Below are 20,898 nucleotides of genomic sequence, written 5' to 3' on the forward strand. Positions count from 1 at the left end.
ATCCAAGGAAAGGACAGGCCGTGGGTCCCCTGCCAGCCCTGGTGCACCTCTGCGGAGGCCTCCCCTTCCTGCTGGGCACCCAGTGGGAGGAGCAGGGAATGCTGAGGTTTCTGCCAGCCCTACTGTCCCTCCCCTCTTTCTGGGTGGTCCTTGCATCAGCACCCAGAAAGCCCAGGTGGGTGGCTCTGGGGTGCGGCAGCAGCTGCCAGGGCTCTCTTTCCTCTGCCCCTGCCTACCACCTCTGTCGTTCCCGGCTGTGCGCCTTCTTGTCTCTTCCAGTCTGGGGGTATCTCCATCGAGGGCAAAGAGGAGAAAGGAGACCAGGGCTGTGCCCTCCGGGCTGTGACCCTTGATTTGGGATTTCACGGTGTTTCTTCTTCCCTGGGACCCACCTCCCCGCCCCGAGGTGGCTTTCCTCCAGCCTGGGTTATGTATTTGGTTCTGGCCCCTCCAATGCCAAGGTCTGAGGAGGGTACCGTCCTGGACGTGCCATCGTTTCTTCCGGTCAGCCAGCAGCTGCCCTGGGCCCAGACCTGGTTTCTCAACTCCCGGCGCAGAAGGGAGCCGCTTGCGCGGGGCCAGCTGCCTTCGGGGAGGGGGCGGGGGGGGGGGGAAGCCCCACAGCTGGATCCCGGTGGTATGTCTGGGACCCAGGGTCCCGGTTGCCGAGTCTGGTCATTTTATCTACCTGTGCACTTAGGAATCTGCAGAGCTGGCGGGCAAGGCCTGGGCCCCCAGGGGGGCCAGAGGCAGAGAGGGTGCTGGTCTCGGGACCAGTTTGTGGCTCCCTCTTTGCTCCCTCCTCTCTCAGCCAGGCTGGTCTTCTCCACCCGACTCTGACCCTCCTCCTCCTCCCCTCCTCCTTCCTCTCCCCCTCCCCCTCCCTCTTCCGCTGCAGCCCCCAGGTTAGCGCGGCGCCCGCCGTCCGGGCAGCGAGGCGGGGAGGGGGCTGCAGGCGGCCGCTCAGAGCGGGGCGGCGGGCGGCTCAGACGCTGTGCGCGCCCAGGCTCAGCACCGAGAAGGCGGCGCGGTGCTTGCGGAGCAGCAGGCGGATCTTCTCGTCGTCCGAGTCCGGGTCCAGCGGCTTGTTGTACTCGTCGTCCTCGTTCTCCGAGGCCGCGCGGTCCCCGCCCGCGCCCGCGCCGCCAGGGGCCCGGGGCGTGGAGGACGAGGGCTCCAGGGCGCTCTTCTTCCGCCACTTGGTCCTGCGGTTCTGGAACCACACCTGGGGCGAGAGAGACCGCGGGTCGCACAGGGCGGAGGGGGCCCGCTCGGTGGCGAGTGCACGCGGTCCTTATTATCATAGTAAACCAGTGGCTTAATGACAGAGCCGGCTGTCGTAGTCACGCGAGTTTTTCAGGGGGCAGTCCACAATAACCATTGCGAGTGCGGCAGCCCTGTAGGCTGAGCTGTAACCCTCCCGGTGGTGCTTGGGTGGAAGCTGCTGGGACAGGGGGGTGGGGAGGGTGCAGCCAGGTGAGGGCACATCAGTAGGTGCTCAGGAGTCACCCCTTCTTATTGCTCCACAGTCCCTCACTGAACTTCATTAAAAAATTTCCCCTGAATTATAAAAATAATATGGTCTCCATGCTTGAGATAGTTGAAGAGTTCAGAAAAGCACCCAAAGCAGAAAAATATGTAAGAGAGTCACATCGTTTCGTTCCACTTAGATGCGCAGCTCTCTCTCCAGCAGAGTGGATGCTGGCCAGGAGGCTCAGTGGCTGGAGATCAGGGCCCTGAACAGAGCCCAGAACCGTCCTGAGTCCCCACCTTCCCCCGCACTTCCTTTACCCCTAAGCCTGTCGCCATGTCACAGAGCCGGGCAGTGCCAGCACAGCTCACAGCGGTCTTTGGTGGCCCGGCTCTCACAGTCCCTCAGGAGAGATCAAAGCTACCTCGAGGAGCCTCAGGAGGCAAAAGGCCTTACAGAGCTCAGGCTCCCTGGGGTGTATGGGCATGAGCGTGACCCCTGCATGCGCCTTCCAGGCTCCCTGCATCTGGCATCCCATCCGAACTTTCCCAAACTTTAAAGTTTGGTAAACGAAGGTCAACTTCCTCTGCCAGCTAATAGCCTGAATCCAGTCCCAACGTGGTCCAGAGGCTGACCCCTGATCTGGGTCAGAGGCTGCCACCAGCTCTCGAAATTTCCAGCCCAGACGGTGCAGAGGAAAGCCTGAGGCTGGAGTCCCATGGATCCGGGTTTGACTCCCATCTCTGCACTTACCCCCCGGGTGACCTTGAGTGAGGCTCAGCTCAGACTGTGTTTAATCTGTAACATGGGTAGTAATACCCATCGCAAGGTTGCTGTGAGGGTCAAAGGAGCTGCTACAAATAAAGTTTTCAAAACTGGGCTCAGTCTCGACAGCCGTTTTGTGGTTAAGGTAATTATCGCCATCTCTAGGTTGGGTGGGCGGGCAGTGCCCAAACTGCAGGAGGCCCCTCGCAGAGAGCTGGGAGTTGCTGGGAGAGCAAGGATGCATCCTGTCCTTCACTCCCTTCTCTGCCAGGCAGTCACCTTCTCCCGCAAACACTCACCTTGACCTGCGACTCGGTCATCCCCAGGGAGTACGCCAGCCGGGCCCGCTCAGGGCCAGCCAAGTACTTGGTCTGCTCAAAGGTCTTCTCCAGGGCAAAGATCTGGTGCCCCGTGAAGGTGGGCCGAGTGTGCTTTTTCTTGTGGATGCTGTCACCCAGGGGGTCAGGGGCTGGCAGGAGGAAGGACAAGTGTGGTTAGCAGGCTGAGTGGGGTGTCTGCCCTGTTTTTCCCCTCCCCCACCTACAGAGAAGCCGCTGAAGTTGGGGGTGGGTGGGTGGGTGGGTGGGTTATGACACCTCTCCCATGAGCAGCATTCCTGACATTCTGATAACAGTGACGTTGACCTCAGCCATGTCCGGACGGGCAGACACCTGTTGGAAAGGCACCTGCCCCAGGTTACAGCTACTTAGCGACAGAGGAGACTGAGGACCTGGCATGGACCATACCTGTGTTTAATGTTCTTACTCGGCGATGCTGCCTTCCCCCCGGGGGCAAGAGTGTTTCCCCTCCATCTCAGGGACACCAACAGAGGGATTAGGCACCTTCCACCAGCAATCAGGGCTGAGGGGCCTGAGAATTCCTCCCCTCCTGACTTCCTTGTTCTTGAGATCCTATTTTCCAGGTCTCCAGAGCCTTAAGCCCCAAGTTACTGCTCTCCCCTGTCCCCAGGCCTGGGAGTCATCCCCACTGGAGAGTGTGGACACAGAGGCTCAAGACCTGGCCCTCCGCCCCGCCAAGGCGGCCTGCTAGGAAGGAGCTGGGCTGGAGGGCTGCAGGCCCCAGAATCAGCAGAGGGCCCACCTGTCGGGCCTTGTTCAGTGCAGCCTGGTGGCCCATGTCCCGCCTCCTCATGCTACTGGTGGGGAAACTGAGGCACGGAAAGGGGAAGAGGCCTCTCTAGAGAGCTCCTTTTCAGTCCTCTCTCCCTTTGTTAACTCAACCACTGACTTTCTTAGAGGTTTCCTGTGTGTGGGTGTGCTGGCACCAGGACTGAAGAGCAGGAGGGTGGGGAATGTGTGTGTTTGGCGTGGGGAGGAAGATGGAGGTGAGAGGGAAGACTGCCTGAAGCCTAAAGTGTCCCCCAAACTAGGTTATAAAATAAGTTTCAAGAGACGGGGTCTTCACCCCCAGGAACTCGCTGTTCCAGGTGGCGTGAGGGGTGGTCTGCCAGGCAGTGGGGCCGCCTGGAGCAGTGCAGCGGAGGGAGGGAAGGAGCCGTGTTCCCGGTTTCCTCGGCTGGGACCTATTGCAGTGGGCAGCCCTGCGTTCAGACAGGAGTGCAGGCAGGGCCTCGTGGCAGGGGATGGCTCCGGCAGCCACTGTGCCCTCCCTGCCTCCCAGAGGAGCCTCACCTGTCTGTGCGTGTCCTGCCTCCCCTCCAGCTGGTTCTTAGAAAATAGGTTTGGGGATGGGTAGGGGCAGGACAGCCCCCACCACAGCAACATGGAGTCCGACCTGGCTCAGCAGCTGCCCCTGGGGGCTGGGTGGTTGTCGCTGGGCTATGGACATGAACCTGAGGAGGACGGTAGGAAACAAGCTCCCTAGATCGCAGGTGGGACTGCAGTGGGGTCACTGCACCCTGGGCCCCTGGATGGAGCCAGGCCTGAGTGGGCTGTCTGGGAAGACGTTGCGGAGGCAGCTGCTCCTCACTGGGGACAGCATTGTCTGCTGCGGGTGAAGACGGGGGGGACACGGTTTCTGGGTGGGAGAAGCGAGGTGAGCTGCCAGCTAGACCCTGCGCCGGGTGGGTGTGGGCCATGAGGTCTTCCCCAGACCTAGAGACCCCGGGTTCCCTAGGAGGGCAGCTGAGGTGGCAGCTGGTAAGGGTGGGGAGTGGGGGGAAGACGCCCTGTCCAAGCAAGATGGAGGGGAGAATCATGGGATGTGGAGGGGAGAACTGTGCCCTGCACCCAGCTGGGAGAGGTGTCTGATGGCCACTGAGGAGAAGTGGGCGGTGGGGTGGGCCCTGTGAGTGTCCCCTTACGACACCTCCTCTCCCCCCCCCCCCGCCCCCGCCACCCCCACATAGTACTCACTGTTGCTGCACTGCCGCCCGCCTCGCCAGTCCTGGCCCGTGTCCGCCCAGCAGTTCCGGGTCCGGGTGGGGTACTCGTTCCCAGCCTTGGAAAAATTCCCCACCTGGGGGCCATAGTAGACGCCCTGGGAGCCCAGTCCCCCGAAGCCCGCCACGTGAGGGTAGCCGGAGAGCAGGCTGCTGTTCGGCGTGGCCACGGGCCTGCTCAGGATGTCTGTGATGCCGTGCGGGGTCCCGGCGGCCAGCTGCGGGCCCAGCCCCGGGGGGCTGAGCTTGTAGAAGGAGTTCTGCACCGAGTACTGGCACACGGGGGCCTTCATCTCCGAGAACTGAGCCAGCGGCGTGTTGTTCAGCAGGAACGTCCCTTGCAGGTTGGACTCCATGTTCCCTGGGTCAGGGTGAGGGGGGGCAGGAAACCCAAATCCAGGCTCCTAAACGCTGAGACCCCGAGATCGGGCCCAGAATCCCATGGTAGGTTTGGAGGCTCAAAAGCGGCCCCGGATCCCAACTGCCTTCCCGCCTAAGGCATCGGCCCGGCTGCCGCCCAGGGACTGTCGCCCACGTCACCTGCTCGGAAGTCAGGTGCTCCAGGCCAGGTGAGAGCCTTGCCCGCACCCCTTCCCTCTCTCCCTGCCAGGCCCGGGGAAAGGCGGTTCCCACGCCTCAGCTCAGACCCCTCCTCTGCCTCGGAGTCTGGGGACCCTCCATGAGAAGTTTTAAGTTCAGAGAAGCCACATTTCCCTGATAAAGATATGGCCCATTAGAATACAGACCGGAGACTGGCTGAGCCGCGCCAGCTGCGTCGCCATTGGTTGAAATCCACATGGGCCTCACATTGGCTTTTCCTAGACAAATTGCACTTTGAAAGATTGACTGTAAAATCAGCCAGTGTGTGTGTGTGTGTGTGTGTGTGTGTGTGTGTGTGTGTGTGTGAGAGAGAGAGAGAGAGAGAGAGAGAGAGAGAGAGAGGGCTCTGAAAGCTCTGTTCATTCTCAGAGGGTCCACCTGCTCCTGGTCCCCAAGTCCAGCCAGCATCTAGGAAAAGGTGGGTGGTGGGGGCTGGAGGCTCCTGAGGCAGCTGCTGGCTGTCAGTCTCAGTTCTTGCAGCTGCTCTCCTGAAGGCAGGAGGCCCCGTTCAGGGGTCGCTGTCCGGAGGTGCTGGGTCAGGCCCCTGGGGACAGATGTCCGAGCCTCCGTGGGAGTGTGCAGTCTGAGCGTGGATGCCTGTTTCCCTTCTCCCTGCTGGGATGGGTAAGTGGGGAGGCTGGGCTTTCGGGAGGGGAATGCAGATCCCTGTGGCTGGCCTGAGAGCCTGGGGGTGGGAGTCTGCCAGGCAGAGGGGGCAGCTCTGGGCATGCTGGGTGTGTGTTCTTCCTGCCTCTGCCTCTGGGCAGCCTTCCCTGATCACCTCTGTCGTCCCTTCCTCCTCCACCGAGGAATCATTCGTGCCTCTGTTGAGGCAATTGCCATATTCTGTCTGGCTTGGCACCTGAGTTAGGAATCTTTGTTGGCTGAGAAGCTGTTGCTTCAGCAGTGGTTCCCTGTGCCGGGCACTTGGTTGGCGCTCAGTGTATTTTTGATGGATAAAACCAGATTGAATCACAGAGCACCTACATGCCTCCCCCCTCCCCCCACCACTGAATTTTTACAACATACAAGGCTTTTCTGGGCTCTCATTTTACAAACAGGGAAATAGCAGTGAATGACTTGGTTAAGGGGCAGCATCCTTTCTTGCAGTGTCTGGTTTTGTTCATGGAAATCAGCATGTTACCGGTCTGAACAGACCCAATGCCAGGAAAAAGAGTGACTCCTGGGCGGGTGGACTTCTGTCCCTCCTCTGCCCAGCACCCCAAGCCTTTCCTGACCGCAGTGAGCTCCTGGGCTCTCACTCCCCACAGGCGTGCTTTGGCAGGTGGGAGACCAGAAGCACCCCTTTGCCAGCTTGGTTTCCAGCGGGAGGCCGAGGACCCAGGAGTCAGGGGGCTCCCTCTCGCTCAGAGCCCGACTCCCCACGCTGCTCATGGTGGAGCTCGTCTCTGAGCCATGCTCTCTCTAGCATAACTCAGTGCAAGAAAGGCTCACAAAGGCTGTGTGTGGAATTGTTTTTCTAGAAGTTTGGATTAAAAACAAGAAAAAGGTTTTAATCCATCTGAGTGGGCTGTGCTACCAAGCCGCTATTTTAGGAAACTTAGTTCCAAATCCCAGTGTTGCCCCCGAGCCCCACCCAGGCAGTTGAACTTGTGCTTTTGAAAACCCCCTGGGCCATGCGGTTGCATAGCGCTGGCTGGCCCCGTGGTCTGGGTGGCTTTTCTGATGCTGAGAGAGAAGCTTCCGAGTGAGGGCTGGGGGTATTCCTAGGAACCTGCCCCTGTGACGTTGTCACCGGCAACGATGGGAACTTCTGAGAAAGAAGAGCTGCAGTGAGTGATTTGGTTCTTATTTAATGTCAACTTGGCAAAGGCATTCATGTTCCGGGATCCCAGGATGACACACAAGCGCTAAATCTGTTCTCCCATTTGACAGATGAGGAAAGCGAGGCCAGCGGTGATGGCCCGCCTTGCATGCAGTGTTAGGAACTAATTGTTAGGAACAGGGTGCTTTTCCCAAAAGTTCTTCAACTTCGAATGGCATTAGTGCAGGGGCCAGACGCCTTCACAGGGGTCGCCAGGGGCCCCCCCCCTGAGTGTATGCCAGCCCCGGGCTCAGCCATGTACCCTGGTGGTTTGTGATGTCCCCCTCCACCTGGGACTAGCCCCCATCTTGTAGTCATTAGGTGGGTCAGAAATCTGTTCCACCATCTCAGGGGTTGGGGAGCTGCTCCCAGAGTGGGTGGCCCTGATAACGGGGGACTGTCCAGGTTTCTGGAAGCTGGGCACCTCGTTAGGGTGCAGGCCACCCTGCTGACTGATCCACCCTCAGGCTTCACTCCTGCCTCAGCCCCTCAAACCCCCCAAGGATGAACCAAAAAGGACAGATGGAGCCGTGTGCCATGAGTCAATTTCTTTATTAATTTTGACATTTGTTCAGCTGGTGTAGGGAGAATGGTCTATACATCATAGTGGGCAAGGGGAATTCTCTCCCGATTACAGAGCATGTGGGAGAGAGTCGAGAAAAGATTTATTTTCATAACAATTAGAAAAATCAAGGTGATTCCAAAACTTCTAAAAAGCGTCTAGTGTGCAGACTGCAGCATTCTCTAGGCATCGTGTGGAGACCCCAAACTCCTCCCCTAACAGCTCCTATTAGCAACCAGAGCGGGCAGCCATGCCGCCAGGGCCGGCCGCGGGGCCAAGCAGCCAAGCCGTACAGAGCAGAAGGTGCCAAAGCATAGGCTGGGCCGGGCGCAGGCTCTGCGAGGGGCTACGGGGCGGCTGCAGCGGCGGCCGGGGCAGGACGGGACAGGAGGGGGCGGAGGGCCCTGCGCCTGTCTTCCTCCGGCCAAGTGGCCCGCCCTGGGGACCGGCGGGCTCTGGCTGAGCCGCCCCGCCCCGCCAGCAGCCCTGCGCTCCTGCCCCGCAGGGAGGGCGGGTGCTGCACTTGCTGGGGCACAGCCCGGGGGGCCTGAGGCCGCCAGCTCAGCCGTCCTCTCCCGGGCTGGCCCCTCTGAAAGCAAAAACCGCCGGGACCAACAGAAGCGCCTGGGCCGGCCGGCGGGGCTCCACTCAGCCCGGCCGCCCAGCTGCCCTGCTGCTCCAGGACCTGCGAGGCTGGCGACGGGCACCAGGGCGGTGGGGGGCTCTGACACTGAGGGGGCGTCTGTGCTACTTGGAAAGTGTGAATGTGTTCTGAGGACGCGTCAGAAGAGTGGCAGGGAGGAGGGTGACTGGCCCCCGCGAACAGTGGCTCTGGGACAGCCAGCAGAGCCTGCCAATCTCTCTCTGGCCCTGGAGGGCGCCCGCCGCGCAGGACGGGGCGGTTTGTGCTGATTTGGGCCTCCCTCTGCCGGAGGCTCTGATGTAACTTTAAGGCTCTTCCCGGGTGGCACCGAGGCTAGGAACAGCCAGCTGTCTGTTTCCTTCCTGCCCCGACCGGAGGCCTGGCCCAGGGGGGGTCTCCTTCCTAGCTCCAGGCCTCCTGGTGGTCAGCTCTCTCCTCCTCCGGCTGGCCCTCCCCGGGGCATGTGGTCAGGAGTGGGCCCCTCACCCTCCTCTCCAGGTGGGCGGAGGGGCTTGGTCAGAGTGGGGAGACTGAGGCTGTCAGCCTAGGCCCCCCATCCCGCCGGCTGCCTGGACTTAGAGCACCGAGTTCGCTCTGGGAGACCTTGGGGGCGGCTGACTTCTGAGAACCCACAGATGCATTCCCCAGCCCTGCTCCCTCTTTCATGGAGATGGGCTGTGGCTCCTAGCAGCCCGGAGAAGCCCAGAGCTGAGCTGTTAGTGCTGTGCACATACTGCTAACGTGTTTCTATTGGTTTGCATAGTATTTATTATTTTTCATATACACAAGGCTGATTACTGTACAGTTTACACTTTGAACACAGACTATGATATAGGTGCTTGAAGATATAGAAAACCTCTTCTCTAGTGAACATGCTGGTGCAATCCCGGGACAGCCACCAACTGAGAGCCAAGACCCTTTGAGACGGAGCACTGGCTCCCTGTGGGCCCTACAGCTACGCCTGGGGTCCTCACCTCAGCTTCTTAAGTCCCTAACACAAGGAACCCCGAATGCACTCCAAAGGTCATGATTTTCCATGGGAAGATGATTAATACTGAAACTGGCAGAGAGAGAGAGAGAGAGAGAGAGAGAGAGAGAGAGAGAGAAAGAGAGAGAGAGAGAGAGAAGAGGCAACATAAAAAAATTCCAGTTTATCCACAGGAGATTCTATACAGCTTCAGACATCACAGTAAAATCTGTGTGTATACTGAGTAGAGGGGAGAGGTGCCTCTGTGCGTGTCCTTAATGTCATGTAGAGAGTTCTCGGGGGCGGGGGCGGGGGGGGGGCGCGGTCCACTGGGGAGAGGGAGGGGCTGTCACAAATGGAATGGGGGTGTGTGTGGGTAGGGAAGACTGGCAGATGAGGACATAGGATTAAGGTGCTGAACTGATTTCAAGCCTAGTTCTCTTTTTTTTTCTTTCCAGGAAGCCCATATAGATTTCTTAGAGATATTGAAAAAATAACTACCCTGTAACAAGTCAAAATGAAAATGTTTTAAAAAAATATATCATCCCCAGCCACAAAGAGCCCTTGTTCACTTCTGCGTTCATGCGCTCTCTTGCGCTTGCTTTCTATCCCTCTCCCACCCCCCCACCCGCCGATTCTTGCTGCTTTTGTCCTGATTCCCAACAGAACGGAGATCGGTTGTCGCGAGAGGCAGGATTGAGGACTGTAGGTCATGCGTCTACAGTCGGTCGTTCATGCGAATAGGAGACTAGAGGAAGTCCCTTACGGAGATCATGCCGTTAGCCTAGAGGAACATGTGCGCCGTTGTGCTGCCCTCCGGTCCAGCCCTCCTCCTGTGTGCATGGCAGAGTGTGTGGAGTTCAAGGGTTGGGTGTCGAGGTGTGATCCTAAGGGACACAAAGAGAGAAGGAGATACTTAGAATTTAAAGGTGCAACTCCCAGCAAAAACCCCAAATACTGAGTTTTGTGCTGGCTGCTCGGGCAGGGTCTGATTCAGGAAAAGCAGCCTCCCCAAGCAAGGCGACGAGCAGAAAGGTGTTGAGCGGGAAGCCGTGACCTTCCTGAAAGACCAGCCACCCGTCCCCACTCCCCAGCCCAGAGGCTGCCTCTCAGAGGTGGCTGACCTGGCCGGTCCTAGTTCCCATACAAAACCCTCCTGTGTGGGTGCTCAGAGCCTCAGAGAGGAGGCAGGAGGCTCTCATGCCTACGCACTCACCTGGGGGAGAAATGAGTAGGTCTTGTACCTACGAAAGGGGCCATGATCATGAGCCAGCGCTTGTGCCAAGAGAGGGGCTAGGCTAGGCAGTGGGACCCTCTCCTTTTTCAGTTCAGTGTAGCCAACATGCATCGATATCTGCTATGTGTCATCCCCGGGGTCCCGGAGATGGAGGAGACAAGATCATGGCTCGAAGGGACAGCAGTGCCTCTTTGGTTCTGGTCCACAGCTCTTACTGTCAAGGGCCTCTAGCTCATCTCCCCATGCCCCGTGGACGAACAGCCTCTGCTGTGGCCATGAGATCGTTGGAAGACCAGTGTAGTCTCCCTAAGATACTGTGCTTCAGGCTAGAAGACAGCACTTCGCCTGCAGCCTCAGTTCCACATTCTGCAGCCTGGGATTCGCAGCAAGACCCCACTCCTGCCACCCCACAGTGCCTCATCCCCCAACCTGGGGTGAAACTCTGTTTCCAAGACCAGCCACTTGGGACTGTCTGCAGGGACCTTGGGATGGACGAGGAAAAGGAGGACATTTAAATAAAGAGGAGCGGCCTCTCTCCTGGGTGGCGCAGGAAGTGGCACAGGGACGCAGAACCCCATTCTGTCCCCACGCAGAGCTGTCTGGGGCCCTATGGGTGACAGGGTTGGGGAGGAAGCTGGAGGTGACCAAGGTGAACTCACTCTGAATGGTTCTCCAGGAATGGGAGGGTGGTGCTAGGTTCCTGGCCAGAGGCCTTCTACCGCTGTGGCTTGAAGGAGCTGTCACCTTGGAGCACAAGACTCTTTCGTCATAGTACCCTGCCTTCGAGCCCCCAGTGCCTGCCAGCTGCCTGCCTTTGTCCGTGGCTCTCCCGGCAGGGGTACTATGCTCTCTCCTCTCCCCTAAAGTTCTGCCCACCGTCCTCAAGACCTCTCTTCCGCAAAGCCTTCCTGATGACGCTGGCTCACTCTTGTTTCTCCCCTCACAACCCTGGAAACTTCCCTCCTGTCACTACTTTATTTAGAGCGATCACACAGCGTAGTGGTTAAGAGCATGAACTCTGGAGCCAGACTGCCTGAGGTTCGTGTCCTGTCTCAGCCAATTTCCTGCTGTGTGACCTTGGTCAGGTTACTTATGCTCTCTATAGTTCCGTTTCCTCTGCTGGGAAACAAGGGCAATAAGAAGATGCACCTCACCCAGGCTCCTTTGGCTCAGTGGGTAGAGTGTTGGCCTGTGGACTGAGGGGTCCAGGGTTTGATTCTGGTTAAGGGAATGTAGGCTCAATACCCTGTCCTGGGCCCTGGTTGGGGCACGTGAGATAGGCAATCAATTGATGTGTCTCTCTCACATCAATGTTTCTCTCTCTCTCCCCTTTCCCTTCCACTCTCTTAAAAAAAAAAATCAATGGGAAAATACCCTCAAATGAGGATTAACAGAAGAAGAAGAAGAAGAAGAAGAAGAAGAAGAAGAAGAAGAAGAAGAAGAAGAAGAACCTCATTAGATTATTATGATGTTTAGAAGGTATATAAAGTGCTTCGGACAGTAAACGGTATGTGAATGTAACTACAAATGGACTCTCTGGAAATGCTGTCGTCATTCCCTTTGCTGTCTGCATTCTTCCCCTCGCTGCAGTACAGACTCTCTGAGGGCAACAGCAGGCCTTACCCTTCCTGGTGGTCCCCCAACTGCCTACCCCAGTGCTGAGCATGCCTCCAATCAGAGACCTTGTAACATCTGGGGAAGTCAGGCTACAATCTCTCACCCGCCTTTCTGCCCAGGCAGGGAGCAGAAAAGATCATTCCGTGGTGACTGCTCGTTACACCTGTGGGTAAACGGAGACTCCCGAGGAGCGGACAGGCCCAGTGGGAGCGCCCAGGCAGCAGCAGGACGGGGAGCAGAATGCAAGTCTCCTGGCCGCGTCCAGTATTCTTCCTCAGTCCCGCACCCCTTCTCCTGGGGGCCCCTCGAGAAAGATCTTACCCTATACGGAGCCCCCACGCTCGGTGGCTGCACTGGTCGGGTTCTTTTCCTCAATGCATCTCTCTGAGCTGTCCCACCTGTTCCCACCTTCTACTCAGTGTCTGTGGCTCTCGCTCCCCTCTCCCCAGCCCAGACTTCAATACGCCTGCAATATCCGGGAGTGAGGGTGCCGGGAGCTGGTCCATGCTTGCTGTTTCAAGGGACCTGGCATATATGGCATACTGTTCTTAATATGTTTGCTCACCTTTTAGGCACTAAGTGTTTTAACCAAGGTCTCTGAGAAAGGTTGTTTCCCCAGGTAGGGATTTTCCCCTGAAGTTAGGAAGGGAATAAAACCTCTTAACTAAGTGCCAGGTGGGTAATTAATCACTTTAACTACGAACAATCATGCTTAAGCTACATAATCTTTACTCCCTGGAATGGAGATAAGAAACGCCCTAACCTTTGAAATAGAGATTGATAGGATTGGAATCAACTGGTATAAATACAGATGTAAGAAGACAGAACGAAGAGAGACAGAAATTGGCACAGAACCTACACAGAACGTTCTCTAGAGACAGAAGAACTTCGCTGGAGAGAACATGGCAAAAGATCCTGGACAGAAACTGGCCTCAGAACCTAGAGACAGAACCTAGCGAGAGAACATGGCAAAAGATCCTGGACTGAACCTGACTACAGAAATTGGCAAGAGAACCTGACTAGAACCTGGTGACTGAACCTGGCTGGAGAACCTGGACAGAACCTGGCTGGAGAACCTAGCGAGGGAACATGGCTACAGAACCTGGCTGGAGAACCTGGAGAACCTGGCTGGAGAACCTAGCAAGAGACCATGGACACAGAACCTGGCTGGAGATCCTAAACAGAACTTCGCTGGAGATCCAGACCAGAACTTGGCTGGAGATCCTGGCTAGACTGCTGATCAACTGAACGCTGTCTCCGTGTCATTCCTTCTTCGCCGACTCCGTCCACACCTTTGGGGACCCCTGGACCTGCTGGGGTTGGACCCTGGCATGAGGGCGGACTGTAACTTAAATCAGCCAATAAAACACGACCCCTTGCCCCGCTACCCCCCTGCCCCTTCCCATTGAGATGATTACATTTTAAACCTAAAATATTCTACTGTCAGAGCTAACATGAGTCTTGCAACCCTACTGTTTGAATAGAAAGTGTCTCTTAAAAAGGAAACAAAACACCCAGCAGCCTTTCACGCTGCAGCTTTCTGAGAGTCCCAGAAGGCGGAGCCAGATAGGTGCAGAGGACTGCCAGGAACCAGGCCCTGTCCCAGGTCTGCCCACAGCCCTCCAGCTGCCCAGCTCCATGCTGTCGTTCTAACAGCTCTGACACCCTTTTTCTTGGCCCTAAGTACTTGGGCACAAAGCAAAACTCACCAGCTGCTACGGTCTGCCCCAAACAATCAGGCCTTGACTGAACAGCAATTGTCTAACTTCTTAAAAACTACCCAAAAGCTTCCCTCCCTGACCCTCCAGGCCTTACATGCAAACTTCTTCCCAAGGTGGGAGTGACTGTGGGGCCATCAGAAGGGGCGGTTGTTGTCTTGGTCCTCCCAGGGGATGGGTGTTCTGCCCTTTGGGGGTGTTCCACATCTTGGAACCAACTCTATCATTCCTTCCAGCTCACCTTTTAAATCTAAACTCTACAACTGTGCCACATCACCTCTAGGAGGTTTGTAAGGGAAAACCAAAGCCAGCCATCATAACTCACTCTTCCATATGCATGTCAAAATCACTTAAGCTGATGCAGAAGCTGAGTCCTAGAACTTTAACCCGGGGGGTCTGGGCCAGGACCAGGAGTCCGCATTTTAACCGGACTTTCAGATGACTGAGTGGGAGAGATGCAGATAACACTTTGAGAAACAGTGGATTAGAACTTACACTTTACAAAGTTGGTTCACAAACATAAACTCCCCGGTCACCCTCCCTGAAAGGGGGAAATCTGTGTCATTGTTATTTTCTGACCAAGGAACCCAAGGCTTTGAAAGATCAACAGAGTTGTCCATGTCATACTACAAATAAGCTCTGTGACTGATTAAGCGCCAGAACACAGGTGTTCTCCTTTACCCTTCACAACCTGTAAATCAGAGGAGCCAGGCCTCAATCTAGTAGACTCAAGCCCCAGCTTTCACCCTCTTTGAAATATATGCATCGATTCTCGTTACCTGCAGTAATGTTCTACAAAATTGGCCACAAACACTGGATTAGCTGGTACTGAACCATTGCTCCTGAGGAAAATACAGCGCCAGGCTCCTGCCAGCCTCCGTTCGCAATATTTTTGTCAACTAATGAATACATAACCTTGTGCGATGTTTCTGTTTAAAGACACCTTCTTTAATATATATCATTGGCTCATTAACATTGAAAGCATGGCCAACAGTGCTCTAACTCATGCTTGAATGAAGCTCATGGAACACATGTTTTTTCCATGTCACAGCTTCCTGCACTTAGGAACACTAGACAGCTCTGCAGCACTAGTCTTGGAGGCCATCTTATTTTATTTTTATAAATATATATATATTTTTATTTCAGAGAGGAAGGGAGAGGGAGAGATACGTAGAAACACCAATGATGAGAGAGAATCATGGATTGGCTGCCTCCTGCATGCCCCCTACTGGAGATTGAGCCCATAACCCGGGCATGTGCCCTGACCAGGAATCGAACCGTGACCTTCTGGTTCATAGGTCAATGCTCAACCACCAAGCTACACTGGCTGGGCTTGGAGGCCATTTTAAACAGCGAAATCAACAACAGATAGCCCCAAAATACAAAAAAAGAAATCAGCCGTGGCATTAAATACACTACAAAAAAGACACTTGTTTATATATGGTATGAGAGCTGAAACCAGAGGGCAGAGTGCCACCTCGTTTGACTTCAGCTGGGAGCAGACTCAAATTTCTCACCACTGTGCGTGGGCCCGTGAGTGACCGTGGACGTTGCTGTGAGTGTCGGTTTGGGGGCGAGCACACATTAGTTAGTAGGTGGATCTGCAAGTGTGGAGTCCACGAATCATGAAGGCCGACTGCACATGCTTGCGAGTGGATGGTAGCATTAAGGACCAGAGAGCTCGCAACCCCTTCACCGTCCTCTCTGCAGTCTGTCTTGCTGGGAGGGGAGGGCATTGTGGGCCCTTTGGGACCCAGGCAGGTGTCCGCCTCACTACTGGCTCCCTCCCCACTGTCCCACCACACACCCCTGGCCTTTTCTGGGCAGAGGCCCCAGCACTGTGCTGGAGTCAGGCTGCTCTGTGTCCCTGACACCCAACTCACTGGTCTACACCAGCCGTGGGCAAACTACGGCCCGCGGGCCGGATCCGGCCCGTTTGAAATGAATAAAACTAAAAAAAAAAAAAAAGACCGTACCCTTTTATGCCATGATGTTTACTTTGAATTTATATTAGTTCACACAAACACTCCATCCATGCTTTTGTTCCGGCCCTCTGGTCCAGTTTAAGAACCCATTGTGGCCCTCAAGTCAAAAAGTTTGCCCACCCCTGGTCTAGACCCACATCCCTGTGGGTGGTGCAGATAGAGCATCTACAGAAAAAAAAAAATTCCTAGGCACGGCTCTTCTCCCCAGGCTGGCTTCGGGGCTGCCTCTCTCCTGTTCAGGGGTGTCAGGAAGACCCAAGCCAGACAGGAGCTGAGTGTAAAGCCCCTGCTGCCGCCATCAGGAACAGAAGGCAGAGGAGTTTCTAATTATTTGCACCTTTGGATTATTTCCAGGGTGATCACAGCTAATGTCCTAAACCAGCAGCCTGGTAGGATCCCCTGGCAGTGCTGGGGTTAGCGCTGTGACCTCCTTAAGGGAAGCTGCTGAGGAGTCAGGTCTAATTTTATCCCTTAGCTGGATCTGCCAGCCCCTTTTTGCCAAGTGCCGAGGTATCTCGGGAAGCCCAGAGTCAGCACTTCTGGCGGCTGGGAGCAGCGGCGGCCCTGCTTTTTGCCGAGAGCAGAAAGCTGGAGCTGGCTCGCTGCTCAGCCCAGAGCCGGGGTCTGGGGGTTTAGATGGCAGCAGCCGGGTTAGTGCTGTGCTGGGGCCACGGTGCTTCCTCGCTGCCTGCCGACTCCCGCCCCGACGCATCCTGTACTGAGCTGCCCCGAGCCGGGTGCAGTGAAGAACCTCGGGGCAGCTCAGTACAGGATCCCTCAGGGAGGACGAGGTCAGAGGGGCCGCTGAAGCCCCCAGCACCACAGGGCCTGCTGGAACATCTTCACGGCCCTGCTTCACGACACATCACCGCACACCAGGCTTCTCAGCCACACGGCCCCATGCTCACGCACGCCATGCATCAGGGCCCCACAGGCCAGGAGGGGCCCACCACCCCTGGGCCTGCGAACTTCGCCCTTTCCTAGAAAGCAGGGGAGCGACAGGTTCCAAGAACCACCAAGGAGAATGGAGGCCTTAGGTTGGAGGGGACGTCTGCAGGGCTCCAGGTTCAAGGGACAGTCCAGTTCTAAGTCTGTCACTGTGGGTTGGACTAGCACAGGCTAGACAGACTCAGCTACCCTCTCTGATGCCCTGTCCCCATCTCCCAGGTCCTCACTGCTTGGTTGCCAGGGTGATGTTACTACGGCGATTACCAAGCGCTGTCACTCATCCAAGCATTTTTCAACTCTGTACTTTTGCACTTCCTGAGAGGTAGGTCAGCAGCTAGTGTTGACTCTGCTTTCTGGATGAGGCAATCGAGAGTCAGAGACACAGTTGGAAGGTGGGGACGAGAATCCATGCCCCTGGACCACAGCAACGCTGCCACCCTGCACCATGCTGGGAGGGGCGTGTGAGATGTGAGCAGCCATCGCCGGGCCCAGCCACTCCACGAAGACCAAGCCATGCAGAAAGGATGCAGAAAGACTGTTACCTCCAGAGAGGCCATTTGAGGGGGGTGCTCGAGATCACTGCTTCCCCCTTTTCAGGCTTGCCCGCTTCACTATCTGAGCCCCCTTCCTGCCCTCTATCAGGTCCGGCTGCAGGCTATTCCCTCTCCGCTCCACCTGGAGACAGCAGCAGAGACAGAACACAGGACAGATCGCACAGAGAGACAGGCAACAAGTGGGCAAGAGAATGAAAGGCATCATCCGGAGGGGGTGGCAACACTGCCTCCCGGGAAGAGGAAGGCTCGAAGGGGAACCCAGACGGGTGAGCACAGCGCAGACTGGAACCCGAAGTGCCGGGCGCAGTGGCGAGCAGCAGGTACAGGTGCCGGGACACTCGGAAGCGCGAGTGCCTCAGAGGCTGCGGCCACCACAGTACCTTGATGTGTCTCATAAAGTTATCAATATCAACTTCCATCTCCCCAGGATCTTCCGGGGGCCCCTCGACAATCACCTCCTCGTGCTCCTGGGTGTCATCGCCACCAGACGACTCTATCTGCCGAACAACTTTGCGGATGATCTGGAAAAGAGAGGGCGGGGAGAAAGGGCTGGCGAAGCCGTCAGGACGGAGCTCGAAAAGAGCGGGTTCCCAGGAATGAAGTTGGGGGAGAGGCAGCCTTTGTCCTCAAGTGGCAAGAACAGGGATGGGTCTCTCACTCCCAGCACTGTGTGGAGACACTCGCGTTGGACAGCCTCAGAGGGACTAGCATTTGCAGAGGGGTCTTAGCAGGTTTCCAATGACACGGTTGGACCATGCGTAACTTCTGTCTTAGCCCACCGCACTTCCTCTGCCTCTTGGCATGGATGGCGGTTTACGCTGTCTGTCATACGTGTACGCCTATGAGCTCCTGAGGGCAGAGGACCTTTCCTTTCAACTATGGTAATTCAATGCCATCTACCCATTCCCTTATTCATTCATCTAAGTAGTCTGGCAGCTGTTTACTCTGCGCCTACCATGTGCTAGGAGTGGGGGATGAAAACATAAACAAGCATGACCCCTGCCCGCACGAAGCTCATGCGCTGAAGGACAGACGGACATAAGGGGTCCGCTCCAATGTAGTGTGACAGCACCCTGGGGGAGCACATACGAGGTCTTCCCTTTGCTCCTTCTTCTCCCTTCTGCCAAAACCTAGCAGAGTGCCCAACCCTAGACAGGCAACTTCATGTCTACTGAGTTAAAATCTGCTGCCAACTCAATGCATTTCCACATCCTTTTCATTTTAAGAGGCCAGTGATAGTCTGGGGCCCACCCTACTGCTGTCCTACAGCTATTTTCAGGGATGGGCATCACAGGACTAGGTCTGGGCTGTTCCATGGGCCTCGGTCCTTCTGGAAGAGTGAGGCAGGAGCTCATTTCAGGCTGAATGCGGGCAAAGTGGCTATGAGGAGTGTCACGTCCGGATCACGGAGGACAGGAGCCCATGGCACCTGAACTGTCCCAGCTGAGCATGCTTACCCCTCCGTGAGGGAGGCGGGTCCATGGCCTGCCCTTTAGCCTTTGGCCTGCGTGCCTCCCCCTAGTTCAGGGGACTCTCTGCACCCACCTTTTTGGTGACAATGTTGCCCTGCTCATCTGTGAATTGTTCCTCAGTCACCTGCTCCCCTGGAATATTCTGAAGCTCACTCCCCTGCAATTAGAGAAAGGGAGAAAACTCAAGATTCATAAGCAGGAGTCTGGGTACAGGATTAGAGGATGAGGAGATAGAATAGCAGCAGCAGCAGCCACAGCCACAGTCCGACAAATCCCCACCCCGGCAGGAAACTCCAACGCAGCAGGTAGAGGCAGCCAAACCACCCGCTCCAGGTGCCCAGAGCTTTGTGTGCGGTCCCCACAATAGCACCGGGGAGCAGGCAAACAGGGCCGATGATGCAAGTTTCAGGAGAAGACTAAGATGAAGTGAGGCGCCTAATTTGCATTTCTACAGCACTTGACAGTGAAGAAGCCCTCCACCCACACCATCACCCTGTGTGTAACTTAGGACAGAAGCAGGATGAGAACGGTCTGCTGAATCCCAGAGATGAGCTTTGTCGGCCCTCGCTGAGGGGTGGCTCTGCTCCCAGGGCAGAGCCTGTCCCCTGAGGCCTTCCTGTCCCTTCTCTTCCAACACATCTCCTGACCTGGAGGCCGGCGCCTTGCCCCAGCTCGTCCCTAGACATCCCTGCACTGTGCCCTCAGCCCGGCCTCCTGACCTTCTGGCCTCCGCACTCCCACCTCCAGCTCCAGGCCTGCCTTTTGCCGCCGGCCTGGCGATTACCTTGAAGAGGACCCGACGCCGGACCACCCTGGTGGAGATGGTCTCCTCGTCGTCACTCAGGCCCTCGTTCTCCCCCAGCTCCTTGTCCAGTTCCTGGTGGATGTGCTTCAGCACGAAGCACAGAGAGCCCTTAAAAATGTGCATCACGTTCTGACAGCTGACCAGGAAGAAGCTCAGGAGCACCAAGGTGACCAGGAGCTGGGTGATGAAAGTCCACATCCTCACCAGCCCGCCCTCCGGGCGCCAGTGGAGCCAGGGCTCTAGCCGCTGCAGGGGTGCAACCTCTCATTCTCCTCTTGGACCCCCGAGGCCTCCTGGGACCCCTCCCATCCTCGCTCCTCAGGCTCCCACTCTTTCTCTCCAGGCAGAACACCGACCGGCCCTTCACTGGAACTGCCCGCCTGAGTGTCCTGCTGCTGAGCAGCCCCAGGCTCTACCCTCCTGCCTGGGTGACGTCAGGCTTTGATAATTTTAGCTTCCAACCCAGCTGCTGGGGCTGTCCAACGGGGCGAGAAGAAAGCCGGCAGGTGTGTGTGTCCCGGGCACTGGGAGCACATGTCAAAGTCACTGTCGGAGACCCTGCCCCGCCACACCAAGAGCCTGAGGAGGGACACGGCCCCTCACCTTTCCTGCCTGCCCGCCCCCATGGAACTAGAGGCAGCTCTGCCCAGGGAAGCGTTCTCGTTCAGGGACTCCACAAAATAAATGTCCGGAGAGTAAGTGCCCGCAGTTACGCGTGTGTTTCCCTGGGCTGCTATTGCCTGATCAGAATGATGTTCTCCCCGTCTCATGGGGATGGGACCAGCTAGTACCCTGGAGAGTTAGGGGTTTATTTCAAAAATAGCCCTGGGATACGTGATTTGCCCAGGCCCAGCGCAGCAGGGCCCAGCACAGGTGGTGGGGCTGTGCAGTTCCCATCAGCCTCTTCACCGGGCACAGCAGCCCTAAATGTAAGCGTGTAACCGGCGTGTCTATTTCAGGCCTGTCCTCAAAGGCTCTTCCCATGCTGACTGTCAACGCCCGCCCACGAAGAGCAGGAACCACGCGCATTAAGCCCGTCTTTACAGAGCTGATTCACAAATGCGGCCGCAGCAGCTGTGGCTGAAAGGAATTCACTTTTGGGATCAGGCTGTCCCTCCACGTGGCAGAGAGAACAAAGATCTGGGACACAGCACACTGACCTGACAACGCCCTCACTGTGGGGACTTGGGGAAGCTGGGTGCCTCCTCTGGGCCTCAGTTTCCCCCTCCCTTAAAAGAGGGTGAATTAAAGTGCTCTCGAGAGTGCTGTGAAGACCACAGGGCTGTGAGTACCACCACTATCCTACATAATAAAAGGCTAATATGCAAATTGACCGAATGGCAGAACAACTGGTCGCTATGATGTGC

General features: G+C 56.6%; 2 protein-coding genes across 3 annotated transcripts; both read right to left on the reverse strand.

Annotated features, from left to right (window-relative positions):
* Positions 1-985: 985 nt before the first annotated feature.
* Positions 986-4,954, reverse strand: NKX6-3 (NK6 homeobox 3; the record flags this gene model as incomplete). The annotated part of the gene is made up of 3 exons (XM_081083371.1): positions 986-1,225; positions 2,536-2,705; positions 4,573-4,954. 3 exons carry the CDS (start codon positions 4,952-4,954, stop codon positions 986-988), a joined length of 792 nt encoding a protein of 263 aa, XP_080939497.1.
* Positions 4,955-7,557: 2,603 nt separating this feature from the next.
* On the reverse strand, positions 7,558-19,729 carry LOC308514170 (ankyrin-1-like; the record flags this gene model as incomplete). 2 transcript variants are annotated; one of them, XM_081084227.1, is made up of 5 exons in its annotated part: positions 7,558-10,082; positions 17,243-17,375; positions 17,710-17,775; positions 18,800-18,883; positions 19,511-19,729. In XM_081084227.1, the coding sequence occupies 4 exons, from the start codon at positions 19,727-19,729 to the stop codon at positions 17,277-17,279; spliced, it is 468 nt and encodes a 155-aa protein (XP_080940353.1). In that variant the 3' UTR covers positions 7,558-10,082; positions 17,243-17,276. The 2 variants fall into 2 exon arrangements, with proteins under 2 accessions (XP_080940353.1, XP_080940352.1); XM_081084226.1 differs by lacking the exon at positions 17,243-17,375 and having other exon boundaries at positions 8,981-10,082; positions 17,635-17,775.
* Between the last annotated feature and the right edge of the window lie 1,169 nt (positions 19,730-20,898).

This window comes from Myotis nattereri, assembly GCF_964212035.1.
Source record: "Myotis nattereri genome assembly, chromosome: 2".
NCBI classification, from domain to species: domain Eukaryota; kingdom Metazoa; phylum Chordata; class Mammalia; order Chiroptera; family Vespertilionidae; genus Myotis; species Myotis nattereri.